At 46.3% G+C, this 23,380-nt stretch overlaps 1 protein-coding gene across 1 annotated transcript; it reads right to left on the reverse strand.

The window, feature by feature from the left end:
• Window positions 1-6,089: 6,089 nt before the first annotated feature.
• On the reverse strand, window positions 6,090-13,337 carry B3gnt6 (UDP-GlcNAc:betaGal beta-1,3-N-acetylglucosaminyltransferase 6). The gene is made up of 2 exons (XM_021169184.1): window positions 13,308-13,337; window positions 6,090-8,425 (listed from the first exon to the last, which is right to left on the reverse strand). Exon 2 carries the CDS (start codon window positions 8,423-8,425, stop codon window positions 7,247-7,249), a length of 1,179 nt encoding a protein of 392 aa, XP_021024843.1. The 5' UTR covers window positions 13,308-13,337; the 3' UTR covers window positions 6,090-7,246.
• Between the last annotated feature and the right edge of the window lie 10,043 nt (window positions 13,338-23,380).

The raw sequence follows: 23,380 nt of genomic DNA on the forward strand, positions 1-23,380 counted from the left end.
TTGTAAGCTCAGCGCTCATGCCCAGTGGCGCATTCCTGCACCAAACCTCTTCCTCCATCTTTTAATCCTTCCAAACAGCTCCACCAATGAGGACCAATTTCTCAAACATGTGAGTCTATGAGGTCTGTCCTCATTCAAACCACCACAGTAAGTATGCTGGCCCCTTCCTTCCCTATCGTCCCAGTTGAGGTAGGAGAGTCGCCTCAAGTGTATGGCCAGCCTGAGCTATACAGTGAAACTCTGGCGGTAGAAAGATAGATAGATAGATAGATAGATAGATAGATAGATAGATAGATAGATAGATGATAGATAGATAGACAGACATTGGAAGCACTGCCCTTCACAAACTCCAGGAAGCAGTTTAAGAACAGAGAGGCTGCCTGTGCAGAGGAAGTCTGACAGATAGCTAAGGAACAAAGAGGTTGCTTTGTTCCCTACAAGGCAGGTGGAGAGGTGTGGGAAGACGTGGAGAACTGAGTGGCGGAGCAGCGAAGGGGGGGGTGATATTTCTTTAACTAAATCTTTAAAAAAATGTATTACTGAGATACAATTTACCTATCGTAAGATTCACCGTTTAGAGACTGGGGAGGGAGTGTAGATCGGTGTTAGAGAACTTTAGCTTAGTGTGAGCAAGGCCCAACCCTAAATGATAGTTCTTTCAAGTATAAAATCCAGTGGTCTAGTATCTTTACACTGTACAGCCATCACTGAAAGCAAACTCAGAACATGTTCTTTACTCCAAAAGAAAGTGCTCACCCTCAGTCATGCCCCGGGCGACAGCTAATGACTCTGTCATCTTGGACTTGCCTGCCGTGGGTGTTTCATAATGGAATCATACAACATGTGGCTTTTGTTTCTGCACTCTTTCACTTAGCCTTCTGTTGTCATGTTAGAGCATGAATCGGGACTTTATCCCTGTTTAGGGTTGGATAATAGCCCATTGTGCAGATATGCAGATTTTGCATAGCGTTCATTTGCTGATGAGTGCCCGGGCCTTTCACCCTTTTTTGGCTACTGTGAATAATGACACTGTGCACTGTTGCAGGGTATTCACCAGTGAAGACTGTTTGGACATGGGTTTAAGCCAACAGCGCGTCTATATTAGCCAGACAGTGCATACACTGATGTATGGGATCCCAACAGAGTACCAAGCCTTTCTCAGGGGGAGCTTTAAGCACAAAAGCCCTACCCTGGGTTGACACACTTCAGTTAACAAGAACAGTTAGCCAGAAACAGAACTCCAGAAGCCAAAAGCAAGGTTAAGACATTTAGAGACTTTCCCAGAACTATGGGATTGATGAATTCAGTTTTGGCGGGTGATGCTGACGATGTGGTGAGGTTTACAGCCTGAATGGTTCTTCCATCATGGAGTCAGTTGTGCTAAGGTCTCAGGGCCTGCTAAGTCTGGGGCCCTGTTACATGCACATCTGCATAAAAGTTTCTGGGAGGATTCGAGTTTTCTGCTCTCACAGGACTGCCTAGAGGTTTGAATTGTGATTCCAGGGAAAGCTGTGTGGTTTCGTTGGTCTGTGGTTTTGGTGTTGACAGCAGCACATGTTCTCACGTGACAACAGACCACAGCCTCAGCATGGCAAGGCCATGTTCTCACATGACAACAGACCGCAGCCACAGTGTCACACATTTGACTTTGATTTTTACTTATCTGTTTTTATTATTATTTTATGTGTATGGGTGTTTTGCCTACATGTATGTCTGTGAAACACATGCATGCCTTGTGCCTTTGGAGGCCAGAAGACAGTGTTAGATCCCCTGAAACTGGAGTTATAGATAGTTCTGAGCTAGGTGCTGGGAATTCAACCCAGGTCCTCTGCAAAGAGCAGCCAGTACTCTTAACTGCTGAGCTGTCTCCCCAACCACCAACACATTCAACCCAAGACCAGTTGTATAGGTCTGTGGTGCACAAACATATACACAGATGAAACACTTGTACATATAAAACTTAAACATAAAGAAAATACTTTTTAAAATTCTATCTGGTGGGGGACAAGTCTGGAGGTCAAAGGCCAACTTACAAGAATTGGTTTTCTCCTTCTGCCATATAGGACCCGGGGACTGAACTCATGTCATCAGGTTTGGTAGCAAGTCCCTTTATATGCTGAGTCAGGGTTTCATGTATATAGTCTACTGTAACTTTAAATTTTCCATGTAGCTGAGAGAGGCACTGAACTCTGGCTCTCCTGCTTCCCCACCGAACAGTTGGGATTACAGCTATGCGCTGCCACACCTGCTTGGATTTTATTTGGTTTATTTGGGGTTTTTTTGATACATAAATGCTCTGTATGGATGTACACCTGCATGCCAGACGGGGCATCAGATCTCTTTATAGATGGCCTAAGCCACCACATGGTTGCTGAGAATTGAACTCAGGACTTCTGGAAGAACAGTCGGTGTTCTTAACCGCCGAACCATCTCCCCAGCACCCTTATTTGTTATTTTAAGAGTCTCCCTGTGTAGCACTGTCTGACCTTGAACTCTGTCTCCTGCCTCAGCCTCTCAAGTACTAATATGGCAATTGTGTACCAGGTGTGTACACCACACCCTGGCAGTGATGTTTAACTCCTGAAGAACTCACACACTGCTTCTCAAAGCGCTGATAGGCCACACTGGAGTGGGGATCCCTATCCATGTCCCTGTCTTTGGCAGACGAAAGCATCCACAGTGTCTCTCTAGTCTGGACTCTGACACTGCTCTGTGTGAGTAGCTCAGTACTAGAATTAAGTGGCTTATGGGGTGCTGAGAGTATCCATGTGGGCCTTAATGGCTGTCAGGGAGAGGTGGATCTGGTGTCACTTGAGGGTTGGGGATAGTAAGGCTTACTCAAAGAGGAAGCCTTTAAATCCCCTGAATGGAAAGCCAAAGACACTGGATAAAGTATTAACTAGTTCACAACATGGGTCCCTGGGACATAAAGGTGAGCTGGTATCAGGGGTCCTGCTCGTTGGAGTCCCAGCACCCTGGCAGCTGTTCCCATCTCTGGGGGCAGATGTGTGTGTCAGGGACTTCTATGTCCCTCATGAGCTTCCAGAGTCTCCCCTCACATTATGCCCACCTTTTAGGAATTAATTTTACCTTACTTGAAACCCAAGGACACTTCCTCCCACCAATCCTGACAAGGCCCCAAGTCCCTCCCAATCCTGAGGGGTCTTAGACCCCTCCTCTTCTTCCTTCTATAGGTGGGGCTTCCTGGTCACCATCTCCCCCCTGTCCCCATCCTTCCTTTTGCTTCAGCTTAGCCCCCTGCCCCAGCAGCCAAGGGCCATGGGAAAATCTCCACTTGGTCTTTACTCTGCTTATAAGTCTTGAGGGCAAGAATAAAGAGCAAGGATATTTTGAAAACTAATGTCATCAGCATCCTTGGGAGCACATCTGCATCCATGGGAGCACTGAGGTCAATCTGGAAAGATCTCTTTTGCATTGAGGGAAGCTGTTGGTCATTCACAGGTGGGTGGGATGCAAGCTGGGGATGGGCAGCCTACAGTAGCCAGGATTAGTCTGAAATGACTGTCCCAGGGTGGAGGAGGGGCCTTTCTCTGGAAGACATTGTTAGGATGTTGATTTAATGCTGAAGATTGGCAGTTCCTCAAGCACTATAGGGCGAAGGGAGGGCCGGTCCAGTAGCAGACACTATAAAGATAACAACCAACCAAAGTGCTGTCTGTCTCCTCCTGCGAGCTTCAGGCTGGCCTCTGGCCTCTGCAGCTCTCTGCTCAGGGGGTGAATAACCAGCAGGTGTGGGGGCTGCTCAGAGCTCAGGAACAGGCAGGAGACGGGGTACTTAGTCCCCGATGCTCTGTAGACCCTTGTGATCTTGAAGAAGTCTCTTCTCTACCTGGACATCGGTCCTCACCCTAGCTGCACGGATACCACAGCAGTCTGATAGTTCCTGTTTCTGGCGCCAAGAATCCAGTGAATCAGAGGTTTAGCTGTAACCTGATGACATGCTGTCTCTAGACGTTAATTTACATATTTAAAGACATCTTAAAACATATTACTGCTCTTGTCTGTGTCTTCTTATACTCAGTCCCAAGTACATTGGATTTTATTATACTGACGTTTTACAATGTTTTGTTTTGTTTTTGGAGACTTGCTCTGTACCCCAGACTGGCCTAGACTTTAGGCAATCCTCCTGCCTCAGCTTGAGCGCTGGGCTTACAAAGCATGAGTTTGGGACCAGTCTGGGCAACAGGGCAAGACCCTGTCTCAAAACACTGAAATAAACAAATGAAACCAAAACAAAGTGACATCCACAAAGCAATAGCAAACTTTTCTTGATGTCTTGATATTGAAACTACATTTATTTTATATAATTATTTTGCATCTGGGAAAGGATGTATTTTCTTACTAATTTAATCAATTATCTATCTGTGTGTGGGGTCTCTGTGCAGCCTAACAGTTCTCAAGAAGGTATTCTGCCCCCTAAAGGAATGTTTTGGAATATGTAGAGAAAAAATTTGATATGCCCAAGCTATACTTATTTTAATGTGTTTTTCTTTTGTTTAAATTTTATATGAAATTAAGCAATATATTGATTTTTTTTTTAAAAAAAGTATGATTACATCATGTAAGAGTACATCATGTAAGAGCTTTATTCCAAGGGTGACATCCTTATAGAAAGACCTAGAAAAGCAACACTTGGAATTCCAGGGCAGGAGATGAGGAATTCGGGGCCATTCTCAGCTAGGAACCCAATTGTGGGCAAGCCTGGGCCTTGAGAGATCATGTCTTAGATAAATACATATTTTAAAAAGAGGGTGTTAATTTGATTTCGCTGTAAATTTCCGAGGCTTAACAAAATTAAAATTGTGTATGTACCCGAGTGAGTTAATGAACATCACATGACCCTAGTGATTCCCCCAAGCCAGAGGACAGCATTAGATCCAAGAACAGGAATTCTAGATGTTTTTGAGCCACCATGTAGGTTCTGGGAACTGAACCCTGGTCTTCTAGCTGTATGACCTCTTAAGCATGGAACCACCATTCCTGACCCTTCTAAGACACAACGAAACAAAAACACCCCCCAATCGTCACACATTTATTTGTGTATATCTGCTGTCTGGATGAACGAACTCAAGTGTCTTTAACTGCTGAGCCATCTTTCCATCCCCAACTTCTGAGACTTTAAAAAATAATTTTGGGGGTTATGGTGGAGCTCATTTATAATCCCAGGAATTGGGAGCCAGTGGCAGAAAAACAAATCAGTATTTCAAAGCCTTTCTCAACTCAACATGAATTCCAGGGAAGCCTAGGTTTGCCTTTTCCCTCTCCTTTTGAACAGGGTCTTGTAGTAGTTTTAGCCCAGGCTTAGAACTCGGGGCCCTGCGCCTCAGCCTCCGGAGGGCTAGGGTTTTGGCATGTATCATCACACCCTTCTAGGGGATATCATACTTACGTAGGATTTTTGAATCTATCATCGTGAGTCAGGAACGTCTTTCTTTTTCCAACTCCTGAGGTTCTTGGGAAGTCAGATTATACTAGGCTTTTCAAAGGAGTCGGGGCACTCAAGTGTGGTCTTTCCCTGAGGGTACTGGGTGCAGAGTGAGGGCGGGTGACCCGAGGTATGATCCAGCTCCCAGCCACTAGTCTAATGGAGCCTGGTGCTCCATGCCTTTCTGGACTCCACTTGGAATTGACCACCCAGAAACCTCAGCCCAGTTGGCCAGCCTAGCACCAGCAAGGAGAGATGGACCGTGGGTCAGGTGTGCCCTCTGGTGGTACATGGGCAGGGAGGTGGCACCTGGAAGATATGCTTGATCTTCCAGGTGACTTCAGGTGGTGCTGGGGTTCCCTGGACCCAGTGGCCTTTCCTGTTCTTGGACGCTAGAGTAATCCAGCCTCAGAGATGAGTGAGCAGACCCCAGAGTCACATAGCACACCTAAATCTGTTGCCTTCTCACCTTCCTAAACACAGAATGCCAGACTCTTAATACCTTTACCCCCAAAATGGAGACAACCTTCTGCCAGGGAACTGAGAACAAGGCATCAAAGCAGGGAATTCGGAATTAATGATGCTCAATTGTCCGAAATAAGAGCTGGCATCAGGACTGTTGAGAAGAAAGCACGTTTGTCACGTGTTCATTTCCTTCATTTATTATTGTTTATCTCACACATTTATGTGTGGCATCATGGAAGACAGAACCAATGGTCCTCCAAAGATGTCCACACCCTGATCTCTGAAACCTGTGACTAAATTAGGTTACATGTGAACGACATGATGATCAATAATAGACCTAGTGATCTGGCTTTACAACATGAAGAGATTAGCTGGGCATGGAGACAAATCTACAGTCTACCCTTGGGGAGGTGAAGGCAGGAGGTTCTGGAATTCAGGATGATGCTTGACTACACATAAAGTTTCAGGGCAGCCTGGGCTACCTGAGTCTGTCTCAACAAACAGACGGGAAGCTAAGTCTGGACTGTCAGGTGGACCCGGGTTTTAGCTCCAGGGAAGGAGAGTTGAGGATGGAGGAGAAAGAAGAGTCAGAGAGAAATTTGGCTGTAGGGAAATGGAGCGATTTCTGGTTTTGAAAAACCTCCCCTTCTAGAAGCTAGGGAATGAGGGAGGGGTTCTCCCCCATAGAATACTAGGAAAGAAAGCAGTTTTACCAGCATCTTGACATTAGCCTAGTGGTGAGACCTGTGTTGTCAGAGAACTACAGGATACGCGGGCTTGTTCCTAGGCTTCGAGAGTTAATGAGGATTTGTTATAGCAGCAACAGGAAACTAATATAATGTTCTCACGGATGGCCACTGTCCACTCAGACGTGCACTTCCTAAAGCATTGGGGAGGCAAGGCTGTAGCTACTGGGACTTCACAGGGCTACAGAAAAATGGCTGTGAAGGTCTTCCCTCTGCTGCCCTTAAGGTCCTTTGCTTTTTGCTGACCCCACAAGAGCCCTGGAGCATGGTAGAAACGAGGCTGCCAGACACCCCTTTAGTTCTGAGTGTAAACTGACCTCTGAACAGCGCTGCACTTGAAAGCTGACATTGATCTTGGCCTCCATGCCTCTCTTGCTGCCCACGAAGAATGGAAGATAGAAGACAGATGCCCTGAAAGGCTGCTGTGTGAGGATGGACAGATAGATTGTCCCAGCCCAGAGGTCTTGGAGTCGACTTAAAACAAGAAAAACGCCACCTGCATGTTTGAAGCCACTCTTGATTAATAGAACCAGAATCCCTGAAGTTGAGGTCAGGAACATGTGTTTCCAGATCCGTCCTCAAGGGGACATCAGTGTGCATCGGAGTTCAGTTCTCCTTCGGCCTTGGGAGATCCTGCAACCTGTTTGTGGCTACAGTGCAGCGCTGGGTTGTGCAGCGCCTTCCACATGAGCAGCATCTCATAAGGCGCGAAGCGGTGCACCAGCAGCAGCTCGCGGTATATGCAGGGATCCAAGGATAAGCGCTGCACACTGGGCAGCTGCACGCCGAAGGGCCGGATGCCCTCGTGGCTGCTGGGCGCCAGGCCGGCCTGCTGTAGACACATGCCCATGTAGGCATCGTCGATGGGGAAGAGCGGGACGTGGTGTGCGGCGCTGCGCAGGTTGCGGACCGTGTGGCGGGACAGAAGGAAGCCGCCGCCGCTGCAGTACACAGGGTAGGCTACACCCGGGAAGATCTGTGGGGGCACGAAGTACTTGCTCCCGCTTTCGCGAATGGGCACAGAACCAACCATGAGCTGCCCGGTGAAGAGATGCTGCTCGGGCGACTGCACCTCTAGGAAGCTCAGTACGTTGGCCGTGTGCACGAAGACGTCGTCGTCGCAGCTGAGCAGGAAGCTCACGCCCGGGCAGTGCTCCGCTGTCCAGTCCAGCAGGTGCAGGTGCTTGAGTGTGAGGTTGAGGAAGGTGTCACTGAAGTCCCACTGCAGCACATCGCCGTACTCGCGCGCCTCCAGGCTCAGCAGATCGGCCAGCTGAGGCTCGCGAGCCGCCTCCTCGGGAGGGGAGGTCCCCACCAGGAAGAGGCGACGCACCTGCCGGCCACTATAGCTGCGCTCCTGGCCCCACGTGCGCCGAATCAGCTCGCGCCGCTCGTAGTGCGCAGGCGACGACTTCACGGCCAGCAGCAAGAAGACGCCGTGGGGGCCCGCGCACTTGTGCGGCGCGTCCCACAGTTGCGGAAAGCGGCGGCAGTGGCGGTAGCGCAGGAAGTCTTGGATCCTAGCAGGCAGCAGCTGGAAGCCAGTCAGGAGGTTCACGGAGTCGTTGGCCACGCAGGGGGGCACCTGGAAGAGCGGCGAACGCTGCACCACAGCTGCCAAAGACCGGCGAGTAGCCACAGGACCGTTGGCTTTCTCCTGCCTGTGCTCCTGGAGGAACCACTGGTTCAGCACCACGAAAGTCACACCCACTAGAAAGAAAGCCAGTGTCTTGGGACTCTTGAACCTGCGGCTGCTGGGCAAAGCCATCTGGGGGATGGGGGGGCGGGGGCGGGAGGGAGTCACAGATGAGTCAGGAATCTTTTATATCAGAGGAATCCTTCCTTATTCCTATCAGGTCTCTCCCAGCATCTGAATTAGGCCTGTAGTCTCTCAGCACATGAGAAAGAATGAAGAGGCAGGAGGATTCAGGTTTCAGATCATGCTTTGATACTTAGTGAGTTCAAGGCTAAACTGAGACCTTGCTTTAAAAACCAACCAACCAACCAACCATAACCCAACCGACTAACCAACCAAAAATCCCAACAAGACAAAACAAACCAACAGGGCCTGGTTCCGTTGGTATAATATTATCTAGCATAAAAGAGGTCCTGGTTTGTGTTCCCCACACTATATAAACTGGATACGGTGGCTCAGATCTATAATCCCAGCCTTCAGAGAGGCTGCGGCAGGAGAATAACTGAACTAAAACAGAATAAGGAATGGGGGTGAGGTGGGGTCCAAATTCCTGAGGATAGTGAACGTGTTAAGTCTCCCAAGCTGAGAGTGTGCTCACCGTCACAGCTGTGTGTATCATGGCTAATGCATACCCCCTAGATGTCCCCCAGGATGACAGACACGTGTTCAGAGTCAGTCTCTGTCTTGCTGCGAGCTTCCACCCAGCCTTTCTCTGTCCCTGGTACCACTATTCCCCATTTTGCTCAACCAGAGTATCTCCTCCCCACAATCTGTTGATTCTGCATTGTACAGTTCTCACTGGTATATCCCTTCCTCTCCATCTCTGTCCAGTTGGATCCAGCACAGGCTGGGAGGACAATACTGTGTAAGCCAAACCCTTTCTTCCCCAGGTTGCTTTTGGTCCTGATGTTTCATCACAGCAACAGTAACATTGACTGAGACACTTTCTTACAGGAAGGGCCAGCTGCCACTCCCTGTTTGAGGCGGTAAGAGTAAACTTTGAACTTTGCTCTCTCACCTGGCCATCTGAAATGCCTCTTCCTGCCCTGGAATTTTGTCCTGTGCCGTTTGCTAACCTGCACTGATCTCACCTGCCTTAATTCCTCTTCTTGTGGTACACTTGGAAGAGGTGAAACCCTGAGAAAGCTTCAGTGGCAGTCAAAGGAGGGCAGGCAAACTGTCAATCATTCCCCTCTGCCTCCCCATCTAGCCCACCAGCACATCTGGGGCAGGGATGGAATCTATTCTTCACCATTGTAGCCTGAGGGAACAGTGTGGTGAAAGCTGTTTACCCAGGTTCAAATCTTCTGCTACTTTGCAGCTGCATGGGTTAAGCAAGCAGACATAGGCTTGTTTTCATACCTAAGGTTTTTGTTTGCTTGTTTGTTTTTTAACTTTTGAGACATGGTCTCACTCTGTAGTCTAGAGTAGTTTCAGACTCTGGATCTTTGGGTCTCAGCCTGCCAAGCAAGTGTTGAAATTAAGGGTATATGCCACGGGGAATCAAACCACAGCTCTTGCACACACTGAGCAAGTGCAGTGCCACTGAGTTACTTACCTAGCCCTCTTAGGACTTTTAGTGATAAGTAAATAGTAATATATTCAGAGAATTCAGTACAGAAGCCAGGGGTGGAAGCTCATGTCTATAATCCCTGACTCAAGGAGGCTGAGCAGGATATGAGTTCAGAGCCAGCCTAGGCTGTATAGTGAAACTCAAAGAGGGCCAGTGAAGGCACTTAGTGGAGTAAGGTGCTTGCCACTAAGCCCAGTGACCTGAGTTATCTCCCTGTGATCCACATGGACTCCCAGAGACTTCCCTCAGGCCTTGACATCCGTGCTATGGCATAAACAATAGTGACAGCAGTAAATAAGTTTTAAAAACCAAAATGAAAATAATAAGATAGTACTTGGCAAGTCAGTAATGCTAAATTAGTATATGTTAGCTAGTAGGACTGTCAAGTGCTAAAGAATGTTCTAGAACATGTGCTCGTTCTCTGTTTTCAGAAAGTAGCTTGCGATGCTGGGTGTTACTGGAAGGGACTGTGTCCTAGCACTTGTGTATTACAGTCCATACAGTGTCCAGCTCGGAATGAGCACCAAGCAGGTGCTCAGGGCAGAGTGGTAGCAGTTAGTCACCCGACAAGTAGAGAACTGTGCGTACACAGTGGCACGGCTGAGCACAGTTAGGAAAGCCAGCTGCAGATTTCCACTGTTGCTCAGTCCTGCCTCGGTGCTGGTGCATTAGAGGAGGACAGGGACACATGGTGCCAATGTCACTGTCAGCTACTCAGTGCATACGCCTGTGTCTAGCAAATTTGGGTCAGTGTTTTTATTTCAATTTCCTTTCTTTCTCCCTTCCACCCCTCTCCAATGCTTCTACTCTTGCTCCTCCCTCCTTCCCTTCCTTTTTCCTTCCTTCCTTCCTTCCTTCCTTCCTTCCTTCCTTCCTTCCTTCCTTCCCTCCTCCTCCCCCTTTTCTTCTGACCAGGTCTTAAGTACTCCAGCCTGGCCTTCAAACTCTCATATCCAAGGATAACCTTGAACTTCTGATCCCCCTGCCTCTACCTTCCAGGTGCTGGAATTACAGGTATATAGCACCATGCCCAGAGTATGTGGTACTGGTAATAGAACCCACTGCTTCATATATGATGGGCTAGCACTCTATCAACAGAACTACAATGGCAGACTATAAAGACTTTTTATAAAGACTATAAAGATTTATTTATATTTTATATGTAAGTACACTGTAGCTGTCTTCAGACACTCCAGAAGAGGGAGTCAGATCTCATTACAGATGGTTGTGAGCCACCATGTGGTTGCTGAGATTTGAACTCTGGACCTTCAGAAGAGCAGTCGGGTGCTCTTACTCACTGAGCCATCTCTCCAGCCCCTAAAGACTTTTTCAGTGAATAAAAAGAATAAAATATGAATGGATATAGGATTTGGAGTCTGAATAGCTGGGCTTGAGACTTGAGTTAACCCCCTGGGTTTGAGTTTCCCCTCAGAAAAAAACCATAACATCTCTCAGTGATGATACAAATGATAAATGCCTTATAATTGGTGATTAAACTATTATATTTTAGGTTTATTTTTATTTTTTGAGACTGGCTGGCCTGAAACTCACTATGTAAACAAAGCTTGCCTGAAACTCACAAAGAGCTGGGATTTAAACCTTGCACCACCAAGCCCTGGTTATTTTAGCTTTTTAAAGACAGGGTTTTTTTGGAGAGCCTTTTGGGGTGCCATTTTTCAGGAATCTGACATTGACCAAGGATAGGGAAATGGGCTGCTTGGCAGGAATCTGACATTAGAGCATGACAAAGACATAAGTTCAGGCAGGGACCTGACCTTGGCCAAGGACAAGAAAGAAAAAAGAATCTGGTTTTAGGGTAGAATAAAGAAGTAGGCTCAGATATCTTGATCATCTTTAGAAACAGCTATCACCAGAGTGATCATGGGGCTTTGTTGACTATTGTCTTGTTTGATTCCTCAATGTACTACTAGCCCTTAATACTTGCACGTAATTAAAATATTATAAAAAGTGGATTGGGAAAATTAAATTTGCCTTCAGTCTCAGAATTGACTGGGGTCACGCTATACAATGTTATCTAACTGTCTTTTTTTCTTTTGAATCCTCATTCTCATGCTGAAAAACCTGTTGACGGACTGAGCAGGCTTGGTCAGGTTTTTATATGGCTTAGGCTAGTTTAGAACTTCTGCCCTCCTGCCTTCATCTACTATCCTTCTCATCTTAAAACATAATTTAAAGGCATTTCTCTAAACCAGCTGTGGTTTCAAGAAGAGAGCATTTATTTTGATTAGTCTGAAGAACCTGGAGCGTGGCCAACTTTCAGAGGAGGGAAATGATGTGGGGAAGGGCGTAGCCCTTTCTGAGGGTGGAGCTGGCTCGCTCTGTGCTTAAGATGTACAGCCTCTGACTTGGCTCTAACTTGAAACTAAGTGTCTTCTCTTTGGTCCTTTTTGCTCCACCTCCCTTTTCTCAAACTACTCTTCCAGGTACCTGGAGCCCCAAACTGAAGCTCTGCTGATCTCCACAGACCCTGCTCCCTTGTCTCAGCTTGAATTCAGCTCCGGTACTAGCTCCATCAGGTCTCCTCCTGGTAAGTCCAGGTCAACAGATCTGTCTCCTTGGTGCTGTGGCTACTGAACTTGGATGAAAGAGGGAAGTCTGTCTCTTGAGCCTTATCTGTGAGATTGGGCAGGTTGTCTCAGTCGCTCATGCTATGAGTTGATGCAAAGCATGTCTGCCATGGGTTAAGAGCCTTGGTAACCTTAGTACTAATAGGCCTCATGGAGCCAGGCTAGCCATCTTCTGAAGGGCTCCATCCTTCTATGGGCGCTTTCTGGTCCTTGGGCTGCAGCCCACTGCTTATTGCTCTACACTTGTAACAAGGTTCTCTCTGCTCTGAATTTATCCTCTTCCTTCCTAAGAACTACCTTGGCTATTTCCTCCTTTGGTTTGAAGCTCGGATGGCAGGGCCACCCCAGTCCTGTAGCAGCATGCTGGAGTGTTCCAGCGGGGGAGGGGGTGCCTTGCGGTAGTATTTGAATAGAAGACATGACAGGCAAAATAACTTTAGCTACCTCTTGGTGTCTGGCCTCTTCCCAGCACTCCATGAACCCCTTGGGGCTGCATGGGCTGTGCAGTTTTCTTCTCTAAGAAGGGAGTGGAGTGAGAGGAGGGTAAATTAATTCCCCAAAAGAATAACCCTGAGTGAGGTTTGGCAAGGTGGTTCAGCAGATGGCCCTGCTGTTGCCAGGACTCACCTGTAGAACTTTGCAAGTTGTCTCTGACCTCCATGTTCGTTCTCTCTCTCTCCCTCCCCCCATCTCCTCCCCTTCCTCCTTTCTTGCCCCCCTGTCTTTCTTTCTGTCTCATACACAAATAAATACATTCTTTCTCAATAAGAAGAACCTACCCACCCCATCTTACCTTGTGTGTTTGAGAGAGGAGAATTTGGCCCGTGCCATCCCAGACCAGGACAACCCTTGCTACACACTGGGTTCCACCCCTGTGAGAGTGGCTTAGTTTAGTATTCTTGCGTTTGACCAATCCAGGCCATCACTCCTCCTCCTCAGGGGTAGGGTGAAGGTAGCCATAAACTTTCTTAGCCTGTGCAACTAACTGCTTGCATTTTCAGATCAAGCTAGAATGTTGCCTCCTCTGGGATACTATTCTTTAACCCGTCTACCCGGCTTTTGCTGGTAGGATGAACAAACAATCTTAATGCTTTCTCTCACAATTGGAGTTCCCTACTAGATTAGAACCACTCCGGGTATAGGAGCTGCTGGTTACACAGGCTATTCTTTAGAATCTTTTTAAGTTGCATATAGGGGCTTGGGAACTAGCTCAGTAGGTAAAGTGTTTGCTATGTAAACATGAAGGCCTGAGTTTTGACTCCTAGAACTCTTGTAGAAAGCCAGGCATAGTGGTACATACCTGGAATCCCAGCTCTGGGAAGACAGAGACAAGAGTAATTGGGGCCTTGCTGGCCAACTCCAGGTTAATGGTGAGAGACCTTGTCGCAAAATTAAGAAGGAAAGTGATAGAGAAAGACACTTGGTTTTGACCTCTGGTCTGCACATAGACCTACCTGCACATAGATACATGCATAAAAATGACATTAGAGTATACTGATTTTGAGAGCAGGGGTACTGGAACCCAGGGCCTTGTGCATACCAAATTTGTGGCATACTACTGAGCTTCCTCTCCCTACCTCTAGTTTTCACTTGGTTCTTTGAAAAGTTTCACCCAGCCCTGAGTACTCTGAATTTGGCAAGTGGTGAAGAGTCTATCTCAGTGCTTCTGAGAGTACTCAGGACAGATATGAATTAGACATAGTCCTAGCCCTCAAGGAACTCAGCATGTCTTGGGAGATGGAAATCATATGTAAAATGTAAAATGGAAATGAGATTATAGGACATGAGTGGGATGGCAGAGGAAGCTAGAGGAAGGGCACTGGAGTGAGCCCAGAAAACTTCACATGTTATTTGTCTGGTGGAGAGCTTAATGCAGACAGTCACAGCCAGTATTTCTCAATGTTTTGTGGTTTGACTCAAGTTTCTTACACTGCACCCACTAGCTTCTTATTGTGGCCATCTGTATTGTGAGTGGTAAGCCAAGAGCTGGCCCAGCTGGGACTTCTGTATCGCATGGCAGAGTGGCTTCAGGATGTCATAAGAGCGTCCTAGATGAAAGGGGCAGAGTTCCAGAAACTCATGGTGATCTCTAACCGATCGAACTGAGGTCTGAAGATGGTAATGGGTTCCCTCAGAAGATGAGGAGCAGTGTAGAGGAGGAGGAGGCCCTGGGCAGGGGAGCACGCCTATATGGTGCTCTGACTCTACCATGGATGGAAGCCAATTATTAGGCCTGAAGACAGAAAGACAGTTGAGGGCTGGGGAGAAGAGCCTTGAATGTCTTATTTGAACTTGTACTTGATCCCTTGAACTCTTTCACAAGTCTTTATCTATCTTTGTGGGTCTGCTGTCACAGCCTACATTGGAGGCAAGGTTGACAGAGGGGAGATAATCCAAGGCCCAGGGAAGGGGACAGTGCCTAGTTCTGAGGCCTAGCTAGGTAGGGGCTCTCAGTGTAGAGGGGTGGGCATCTTCATGGCTTGGTAGCTTACTGGAGGGTCTGTGAGAACGCTCATTTCTCAGGCTCCTAGTTCATCCTACCTAGAGGCTCTGCATGAGATGAGTGAGGGGTGGGAGCAGGGGGAGTGCCAAGAGGCAGACTGAGGAGGGAGAGGCAGAGCAAAGGTTTCTGAAGGTCCGAGGAGTCTGAAGACTTATTAGAAACTTCATGAAAGGGTAAAGTCCTGAAGGGGCTGGACAGAATGGGTCTCCAGAAGGGATTTAACCACACTCCTCTCCTGGAATGGAGCCCATCATTTTTGAGGCCATAGCTGGGAAGCTGACTGGATTTGAACCCATTTTCTGTAAGCCCCTCAAAAACCCTTAACAGAAATGTCTTCTGTGAAATTTGAGAGTTAAGTTGAGGAGGGGAGAAGGATTCCCGGGGGTAAGATTACTAGAATACAATGAAGACTTCAAGGCGAACAGTTACAACCTCTAAGTTCTGATCAGAACTGATGCAGGCAAGGGTGTGGCTTTGAAAACGTATGTGCTGTTCAGAGGGGTTATTAAAGCCAGTCGATTCTACCTTAGCCTCTTCCTTTATAGCAGGTGGTGTAAAAGGACTTGGTTCAGTGTCTGTTCTGCCACACCTTAGTGCGAAAGGCAGGAGTATAATAAGAGCCTTACTTATTACTTCTTCCAATGCAAATAGGTTTTGTGGGCACAGGCCAGCCCCTGATGTTTGTTCTAGGCCACAGATCAGTGAGAAGGAACTGGGACAGGCGTCGACTCCTTGTGTCTGTCCAGAAGTTATGAGGTACTCAACAGTCCCGGGCCAGATAATCTTATGACAAGGATGTTGCTTAGGAACCACTACTGGGTTTATGCTACCGAGTGCCAATCCTACATTTAACACAGATAGAATCTAAATATTAGTTAAGTGACTTGGCCACAATTACACAGCTGTTCAGTGGAGGACCAGGATCCTACCCCAGGCTTTCACATACACAGCAAGGAAATGATGTACTTGGCAGAGGATTAATACCTGTGGGCTCCAGCTGTGTATTAAGCCCACTCATGCTGACCCTGTAGCTAGCTCTGCTGACAGCCATACCCTGCTCAGCTAGTGGGCCTCTCCAGGCTTTCTTCCAAGTGGTTGAGGGTCTGCTGACTTTCACTGGTCTATGTAGATGTGTGTCTCTGAGACCTGGGATCTGAGAACTTGAAGGAATGGGACTGACCTCAGTCTAATGCTGTAGACAACCTCACTTCAGGGTCAGTGTGCTTTTGCACATGAATGTAACAAAGAAAACAGTGATCCAAGGAACACTGGTGGAGTTCAGAAAAACATGTAAATAAACACCAGTAAGCACATACTACATATTAACAGAGCAGCCCTTCCCCAGAACTTTCTCAAAACAGACCAATTTAAACATACTATAGATTTTATCTGAAAGTCATATCCAGATTAGGGTACAGTGAGAACACTGAAAGGAAAAGTATTGGCTCAGGACCTCTAAGGCCAAGTTCTCAGCACTAAAGGAACTTATTTGCCTCAGAGAGACAGAGGAATAACAGACAAAGACATGAGATAGAGAAAGAAGGAGACAGGGAAGGGAACAAAGGAGAGGGGAGAGAAGGAGCCAGGGAGAGGGGATGGGGTGTTTGTCCGGAGTGAGACAAAGGACTGTCTGGATAGAGCAGAGACAGACGTGGCACTCAGTACATCCTTTCTACAGACTGGGTTCTATAGCTATGATCTGACATCCAACGAGAATAAACATCTTATGAATTGAATGCAAACATTTGTCGCAAGAGGCATGAAATTATGTCCAAGAAAAACCCAGGGAACAAAATGCACTTGAGGTAAAAGGCCCTTTGCCTTTTTCCTGGAGCCTCTTTCACACTTCCCCAAGGTATTGCTCACCATGCAGTAGTCTTTTGACCTTGTCTGTAACCATTCCTCCCCCATACCTTGGGGTGCCTCAGTCTCTGGACTCAGCCAGGAACCTCTCCTGTGAGCTCCCTTATTTCTATTATTATCTGTGTTCCCCGAATTTATGACCTTAGCCCAGAACTCAGCTGAACTTCAGATGTTTATCAATATTGTACTTCGCATTAGCATGCTCAGCCTGCTAGGCATGGTGGCCTATGATTTGGGAGTAAGGCAGAATAATCGAGAAATTGAGGCCATTCTGGGCTACTGGTAAGAAAATTTGTCTTAGAGTTTTTATTACCATGATAAAATATGGTGACCAAAAGCAACATGGTGGCAGTGGGGGGGGGCAGTTTATTTCAGCTTTCAACTTCCAGGTGACACTCTATTAATAAAAGAAATCGGGGCAGGAATGTAAGGTAGGAATCTGGAGGCAGGAACTGAGGCAGAAGGTACAGGGGAGTATTGCCAAAAGGATAGCTTTAAAAAAGAGATCCTTTCCTCTTTCTTCAAGGAAGTATGCTGATTTAAATATCACCAAAACTTCCCAAAAATTGACTAATAACAAGTTTCATTCAACTTTGCAGTTCCTTACATAAACTAAGGGTAGGGAAGTTACATAGGTAGGAGACGGGGTGGAGGGACTTTAAGATTAACCGTGGGTACACAGCAAACTGGAGCCACTTGAGACTCTGACTCAAACAACTGCAACAATGAGATGAAAGTGGTCCCTTCACAAATGTTTTGAAGTACATCTACTTCAAAAAGTTATAAAATTTTAGTTACTTGCAAATGATGACTAAACTGTAATTTTAGACGATGAAAAACTATAAAGCCCGTTTCATCATTGATACAATGCAGAACACATAACAGAGGTAAATATACAGAGAGCTCTCACTGCCAATTATCAACTGGCACTCCTTCCCTTCTCCCTCTGGGTTTTCAGACAGGGATCTCGCATAGCCTGAGCTGGCTTTGAACTTACGATGTAGCCAACGACATTCTGGAGCTTCTGACGCTTGTCTCTACGTCCCAAGTACTAGGACTAGGAGCGCATTGCCACATCAGGTTTCATGGGGTGTTAGGAGAGAGACTCAGGGCTTCTTGTATGACAGGCAAGCACTCTCCCTCCAGACCCAGACCCCCCAAAAAATCCTGTCATGAAAATGTGGAGTTGGGAGTTAAAACTGGCAGATTTAATAAATAATTCCTTTCAAGAGCAGAATCACATGGAGTCAAAGAATTCAGGACAAATCCCAAGACAAATGATTAAGATAGTTTTGGAGGATACTGGCCACTTTCAGATGTTGGTACTATAGACATTTGTATAGGTATCTAGAAAATTTTTTGTACTATGTACTGAAGGTTTTGTTCTCCCATTTTCTTTGACCTCTTTGCCTAAGAAAAGTTCCCTGGGTAAGGAAAATCCAGGATGAAGGGACTCTGGCCAGTTCCAGCATGGCCACGGCGAGCATGGCTCTGACAGGCCTTGCTCTTCTTTCCAATTCCCTCTGCCTTGCAAAAAACCATTACATTACGTTTCTAAAGCCAGCCAGTTAGTCTATTCCCTTATTTGGCCACTTCCTCCTCCTGAGGCTGACCACCAAGGTCCAACTATTAAAGTATTGAAACTCAGGGGCTGGAGAGATGGCTCAGCGGTTAAGAGCACTGACTGCTCTTCCAGAGGTCCTGAGTTCAATTCCCAGCAACCACATGGTGGCTCACAACCATCTGTAATGGGATCTGATGCCCTTTTCTGGTGAAAACAGCTACAGTGTACTCATATAAATAAAAAAATTAAATTTAATTTTAAAAGATTTTTTAAAAAGTATTGAAACTCAGCAATCAAGAGTCCCTTTGGTTCACCTAATTAACATGCTCAATTAAAATTAAACACCTCATCCTAATTTTCCTATGTGCCACATCTTTCTCCTCTCTATCCAGAGGCAGTCCTTTGTCCCATAATGGGACAGATAGCCTTGCCCCCCTTCCCTTGTTCTCTTCCATCATTCTCTATCTCCTCTCTTTGTCTCCTATCCCCTGTCCTCTGTCCCTTTGGGGCAAGGAAATCTCTGTGCTGAGAACCTGGTCTTGGGGGTCCTGCACAGATACTTTTCCTTGCACAGACTGCCTTGGAATTTTGACTAAGGCTAAACTATAACATCTGATCTACTTCTGTTAGACTTGATACCAGTCTTTCATCTGTAGACTGTTAAACACATGCTTACCTCTGACCTCTAGTACATGACAAGGGCAAGGATTATATCCTCTGGTGGAGATGTTTTGTGATAGTACCAAGAAGGGGTCTACATGCAGATTAATGATGATGCTCACCCATACCTTTCACTTAGATTTTTTTCTTTCTTAGAAAATGTAAAGTAGAATTGATTTCTGTTTTCTGGAGTGAAAATGGCAGCACAGGATATTCCATGTGCAAGGAGATGCCCCTTTTATACAGTCACACAGTATCCATGTTTACCTTGGTGGGACACAGATAAAAAACAAAGCATAGTTAGTTCACTAGGTATCTAACACTCTAGCTATGAGGAAGGGAAGAGAGGGTAATAATGTCCAAACCTTGTAATGTCCATCTGGAACCCACAGAGGAAAAACAAACAGAGACACTGGAGTAAGGGTGAATTAGCAACAGCCTTGTAAATCAGCAGTGATCTCCACAAGGGGACTTATATGAGGCCTGACCTGGAAACTGAAAAGCCTGGCTTTGGTGTTCACACTGTTTGTCCTTTTAACAACTGAAGTCTTTGAAGAAGTGGCTGCAATCTTGTCCCCTAGTGATGTCTCCAATGAGGTGCTGGAAAATTTATTCCAGTCACCTTTAGTGGTGGTGCTGAGATGAACTTTCAAAAACCTGTTTTAAAAGCCCACAGCCTTAGGGCATGCTGCGCTATTCTTAATCTGACTTGTAGCTACAGAACCCGCAATTTACAAATGTACTAATTTTGTCACAAAGTATGTGCCCCTTTCTTATTATACATACTTTATGCAGAATAATACTTGGCTGAACAGTACAGAAATAAAGTGGTATGAAATAAATGCAGTCTTTAGAAGTGGTCCCTCATGTCCGCTGAAGTCAGTATAGTCAGAAATCACAATTGTAAAGCAAATACAGCTTCACAGACTGCTTTGGAACTCTTTGGCTTTATTCCCTTATAAGAGAGGAAGGGGAATGAGGCATAGATAGATGTATGATAAAATCAATAGCAAAGGAAGACTGGAACTCCTTCCAACTGTAGGCTACACAGAACAAAACAGCGTGTGCAAAAGAAGCCCTGTGCCCTCCCACTGCTAGAGAACGTAGAGACGTGGTAAATCTACAAAAGACTGAACCTTGAACGTTTTCTCAAGTTTTTAGGGTCAGGAAGCACTTCTATACTGAGAAGTATCATTCTTTTAGTAAAAGGCCTCTATTTTTAATCACTAACCACGTATCCCAGGTGCAATTCCTTGTTCAAACAGAGAATCTGGAAATCCCAGTGGGGTCCCTCTAGACTCTGATCTATGCTTGTAACACTGATAAGCACCGGCTAGGAATACAAATACACACATATACACATATGTATAACTCAGGGGCTGTAGAAATGGCATAGCATTTCAGAGTGCTTGCTGATCTTCCACAGGACCTAGCAGTTCTCAGCACCAACTTAGGGCTACTCCCAACAGCCTTTAACTACAGCAATGCACTCTTCTGGCTTTTGAGCTGCCCCCACCCGACCCCTACCCATGGAATATGTTAAACCTGAGATTCACTAGAGAAAAAAACAGTTCCACAATTTTGAGCCAAATGAATTAAAGGAAGCTTTAACTAAACACTGGCCAGGAAGATGGACTCAGGCCAGGTCCACTCCTGAGTTTCCAGGAAGGGCACACGTCTTGTTTTGCAGAAGCTTTAAAAGTCAAAGCCCACAGTGCATTCATTTCCCACCCACCTAATCAGGGGCAAGCATGGATCTTGACATATATCCTGCTCCTGTACCTCCTTCTCACAAGTGAGCAAGCACATCTCGTACAAACAAACTTGCTTAGGGGGGTGACAATATGAGCCTTGTTATTTCCCAAAAAGCACAGCCCCTAACATTCCAGGAAGTTACCTATGCTTGGGCAAGTGGGGCTTACAGGTTAACTATGGCTCTTACACACACCCCCACACAAAAACTGAACAGACAAAACTTTAAGATGCACAAAATGCCTTCAAACTTTTCTCCTTACTAAGACTCATCATGGGATATTCCTGTTTTCCATCCCCTCCTACTTTCACTTTCCCTGGAGCACTTCGGGATGATGGGCAAGCTCCCAAACAGAAAGCACCAGTATCAAGCTAGCCCTTCCCCCTTCTTCCCCGTTGGTGGTGGCTTACACAGCGAATGTTTAGTCATCAAGGAATAGCACTATTTAAAATGATTAGGAGGTGTGGCCTTGGAGGAGGTGTGTCACTGGGGGTGGGCTTTGAGGTTTCAAAAGCCCAAGCTAGACCCAATGACTTTCTCTCGCTGCTGCCTTTGAACGCAGCTTCCATGTCTGCCTGCTTGCTGTCATGCTTCACTCAATGAGGATAATGGATTAAATCTCCGAAATTGTAAGCAAGCCTCAATTAAACACTTTCTTTTTATAATAGTTGCCATGGTCATGGTGTCTCTTCACAGCAATAGAACACTGACTAGGACAATGTCCTATGGCCACAGACCAAGGATCGAGAGGCTGTCTAAGAAATCCTGTACTTTAAGACTGGGAAGATAAGGAGCTGCCTGTTGTGCACATGTAGACAGTAGCTGTAAGGAGCAGGTTATTACGGGGCTGGTGATGTGGACTAACCATTGTAGCATTGGCCATATACAACCATTACAAAAAAAGGTAAGGTTCACTCAGTGCCCCCCAAAAGACTTGACTGAGTAGCATGCATGCTCCTGGAGCTGACAGTTTGATGGGCTTCAAGTGAACAGGGCCTGAGGCAGATGGAAGGCATCCCTCAGCAGCTCTTAGCTGTTTCATGTGCATTTCCAGGACAACTGAAGAGGCCCATGGTCAAAGGAGCTGGGGTGGGGCACTCTGCCTTGGGCCCTGATAGTGCAGGACACCTACCTACTACCCAACATTAACTACCCCCATGCCCCTCATTCACACAGCTGAATTTGCCTGCCAAATCCTGGGCCAGGACAGAGACCTGCTCCTGTGCTTTTAGCAACCTGCACTTCCCTCTTGGAGACCACCTTTCTATAGTTCCACAGTGACATTCCCTGGGAGTAGGACAAGTCATCTATCCTATGCCAGAGCCATTCTCAAATGCCCACACCTTATTCAGTGCTCATGGGATGAATTAGAGGCAGATTGAATTGTTGCCACTGTGCCTGAGCATACAGAGCAGCTGGGCCCAAGTCATGGAAATGGGGGTGGGAAAAGGAAGCAGTTAATTTTAAAATCTACTGTGCTGTGTTTGATCCAGGTGGGATTTATGTGAGATCTAAGTGTTCAAGTTTAAACTCAAACACCTTTCCCAATGTGCCGGTTAAAGACAGTAATATCAAGAGACAGCATTTTCGTTTTTTAAATTAAGCTTAGTGTGTATGTGTATGCCATGGCACATGAGTGGAGGTCAGAGAACAACTTGCAGGAGTTAGTTCTCTTTCCACCACATGGATCCCAAGGATCAAACTCAGGTCCTCAGGCTTAGCACATGAGCCTTAACATGTCATCTCACGAGCCCAGAAGAGATGTAAACATGGGCATGCTGGGAGAAATGAATAGCGGAATGTGGTAGTCAACTTTGCATCTTTTGTATACTAGCATGAACGTCAAACAAATAAAAATTTAAAAAGGTAATATATTCTCTGGCTGCTTGTTTTCCCAATTCTAGTTCTACGAGATGGTCCAAGAAGTTCCTATTGCTTGAAGAGATGAATCTATGTCTGTAACACATTTTGCAAACCTTCAGCCAGGAGTTAAGAAGATCCTTTGGAGTTAGAGACAGTTGGAGCTGTCTGATGTGGGTGCTGTAAGTAAGCCTGGGTCTTCTAGAAGAACAAAAGATGCTCTTAACTCTCAAGGCATTTCTCTAGCCCCATGTTCTGTTAGCTATAAAAACCTCATGAAGCTGTTACCATGTGGAAATATAGTATCTGGTCAATCTGAATCTGTTCCTAGGTCATGATCACTCACTCATGTTTGGTTCCAGAATAAACTCTTAGTCCCTTTGATCTGTGTTGAGTTGTGTTGTGTGTATGTTTCTGGGAATTGAACTTAGGGCTTCATACATGCGTGATGGGTGAGCACACTATCCACTGATCTATCTTCCCAGCCCATGTACATACGTTCTGGCACCTAACCATGGAGCTTTCACCACAAGAGTGGCCTGGTTTGGTGTTATCTCCTCAGGTAGGCGTTGGTAAGCCTTCTCAGGGACTTGGACTTTGCTCGGTTGGGTTTGGTGTTATCTCCTCAGGTACATGTTGGTAAGCCTTCTCAGGGACTTGGAC

Source organism: Mus caroli, chromosome 7, assembly GCF_900094665.2.
Source record: "Mus caroli chromosome 7, CAROLI_EIJ_v1.1, whole genome shotgun sequence".
In the NCBI taxonomy this organism is placed as follows: domain Eukaryota; kingdom Metazoa; phylum Chordata; class Mammalia; order Rodentia; family Muridae; genus Mus; species Mus caroli.

Bases quoted from the DNA above. Each gene is read 5' to 3' on its own strand.
- B3gnt6 (XM_021169184.1), bottom strand. From the start codon at position 8,425: ATGGCTTTGCCCAGCAGCCGCAGGTTCAAGAGTCCCAAGACACTGGCT.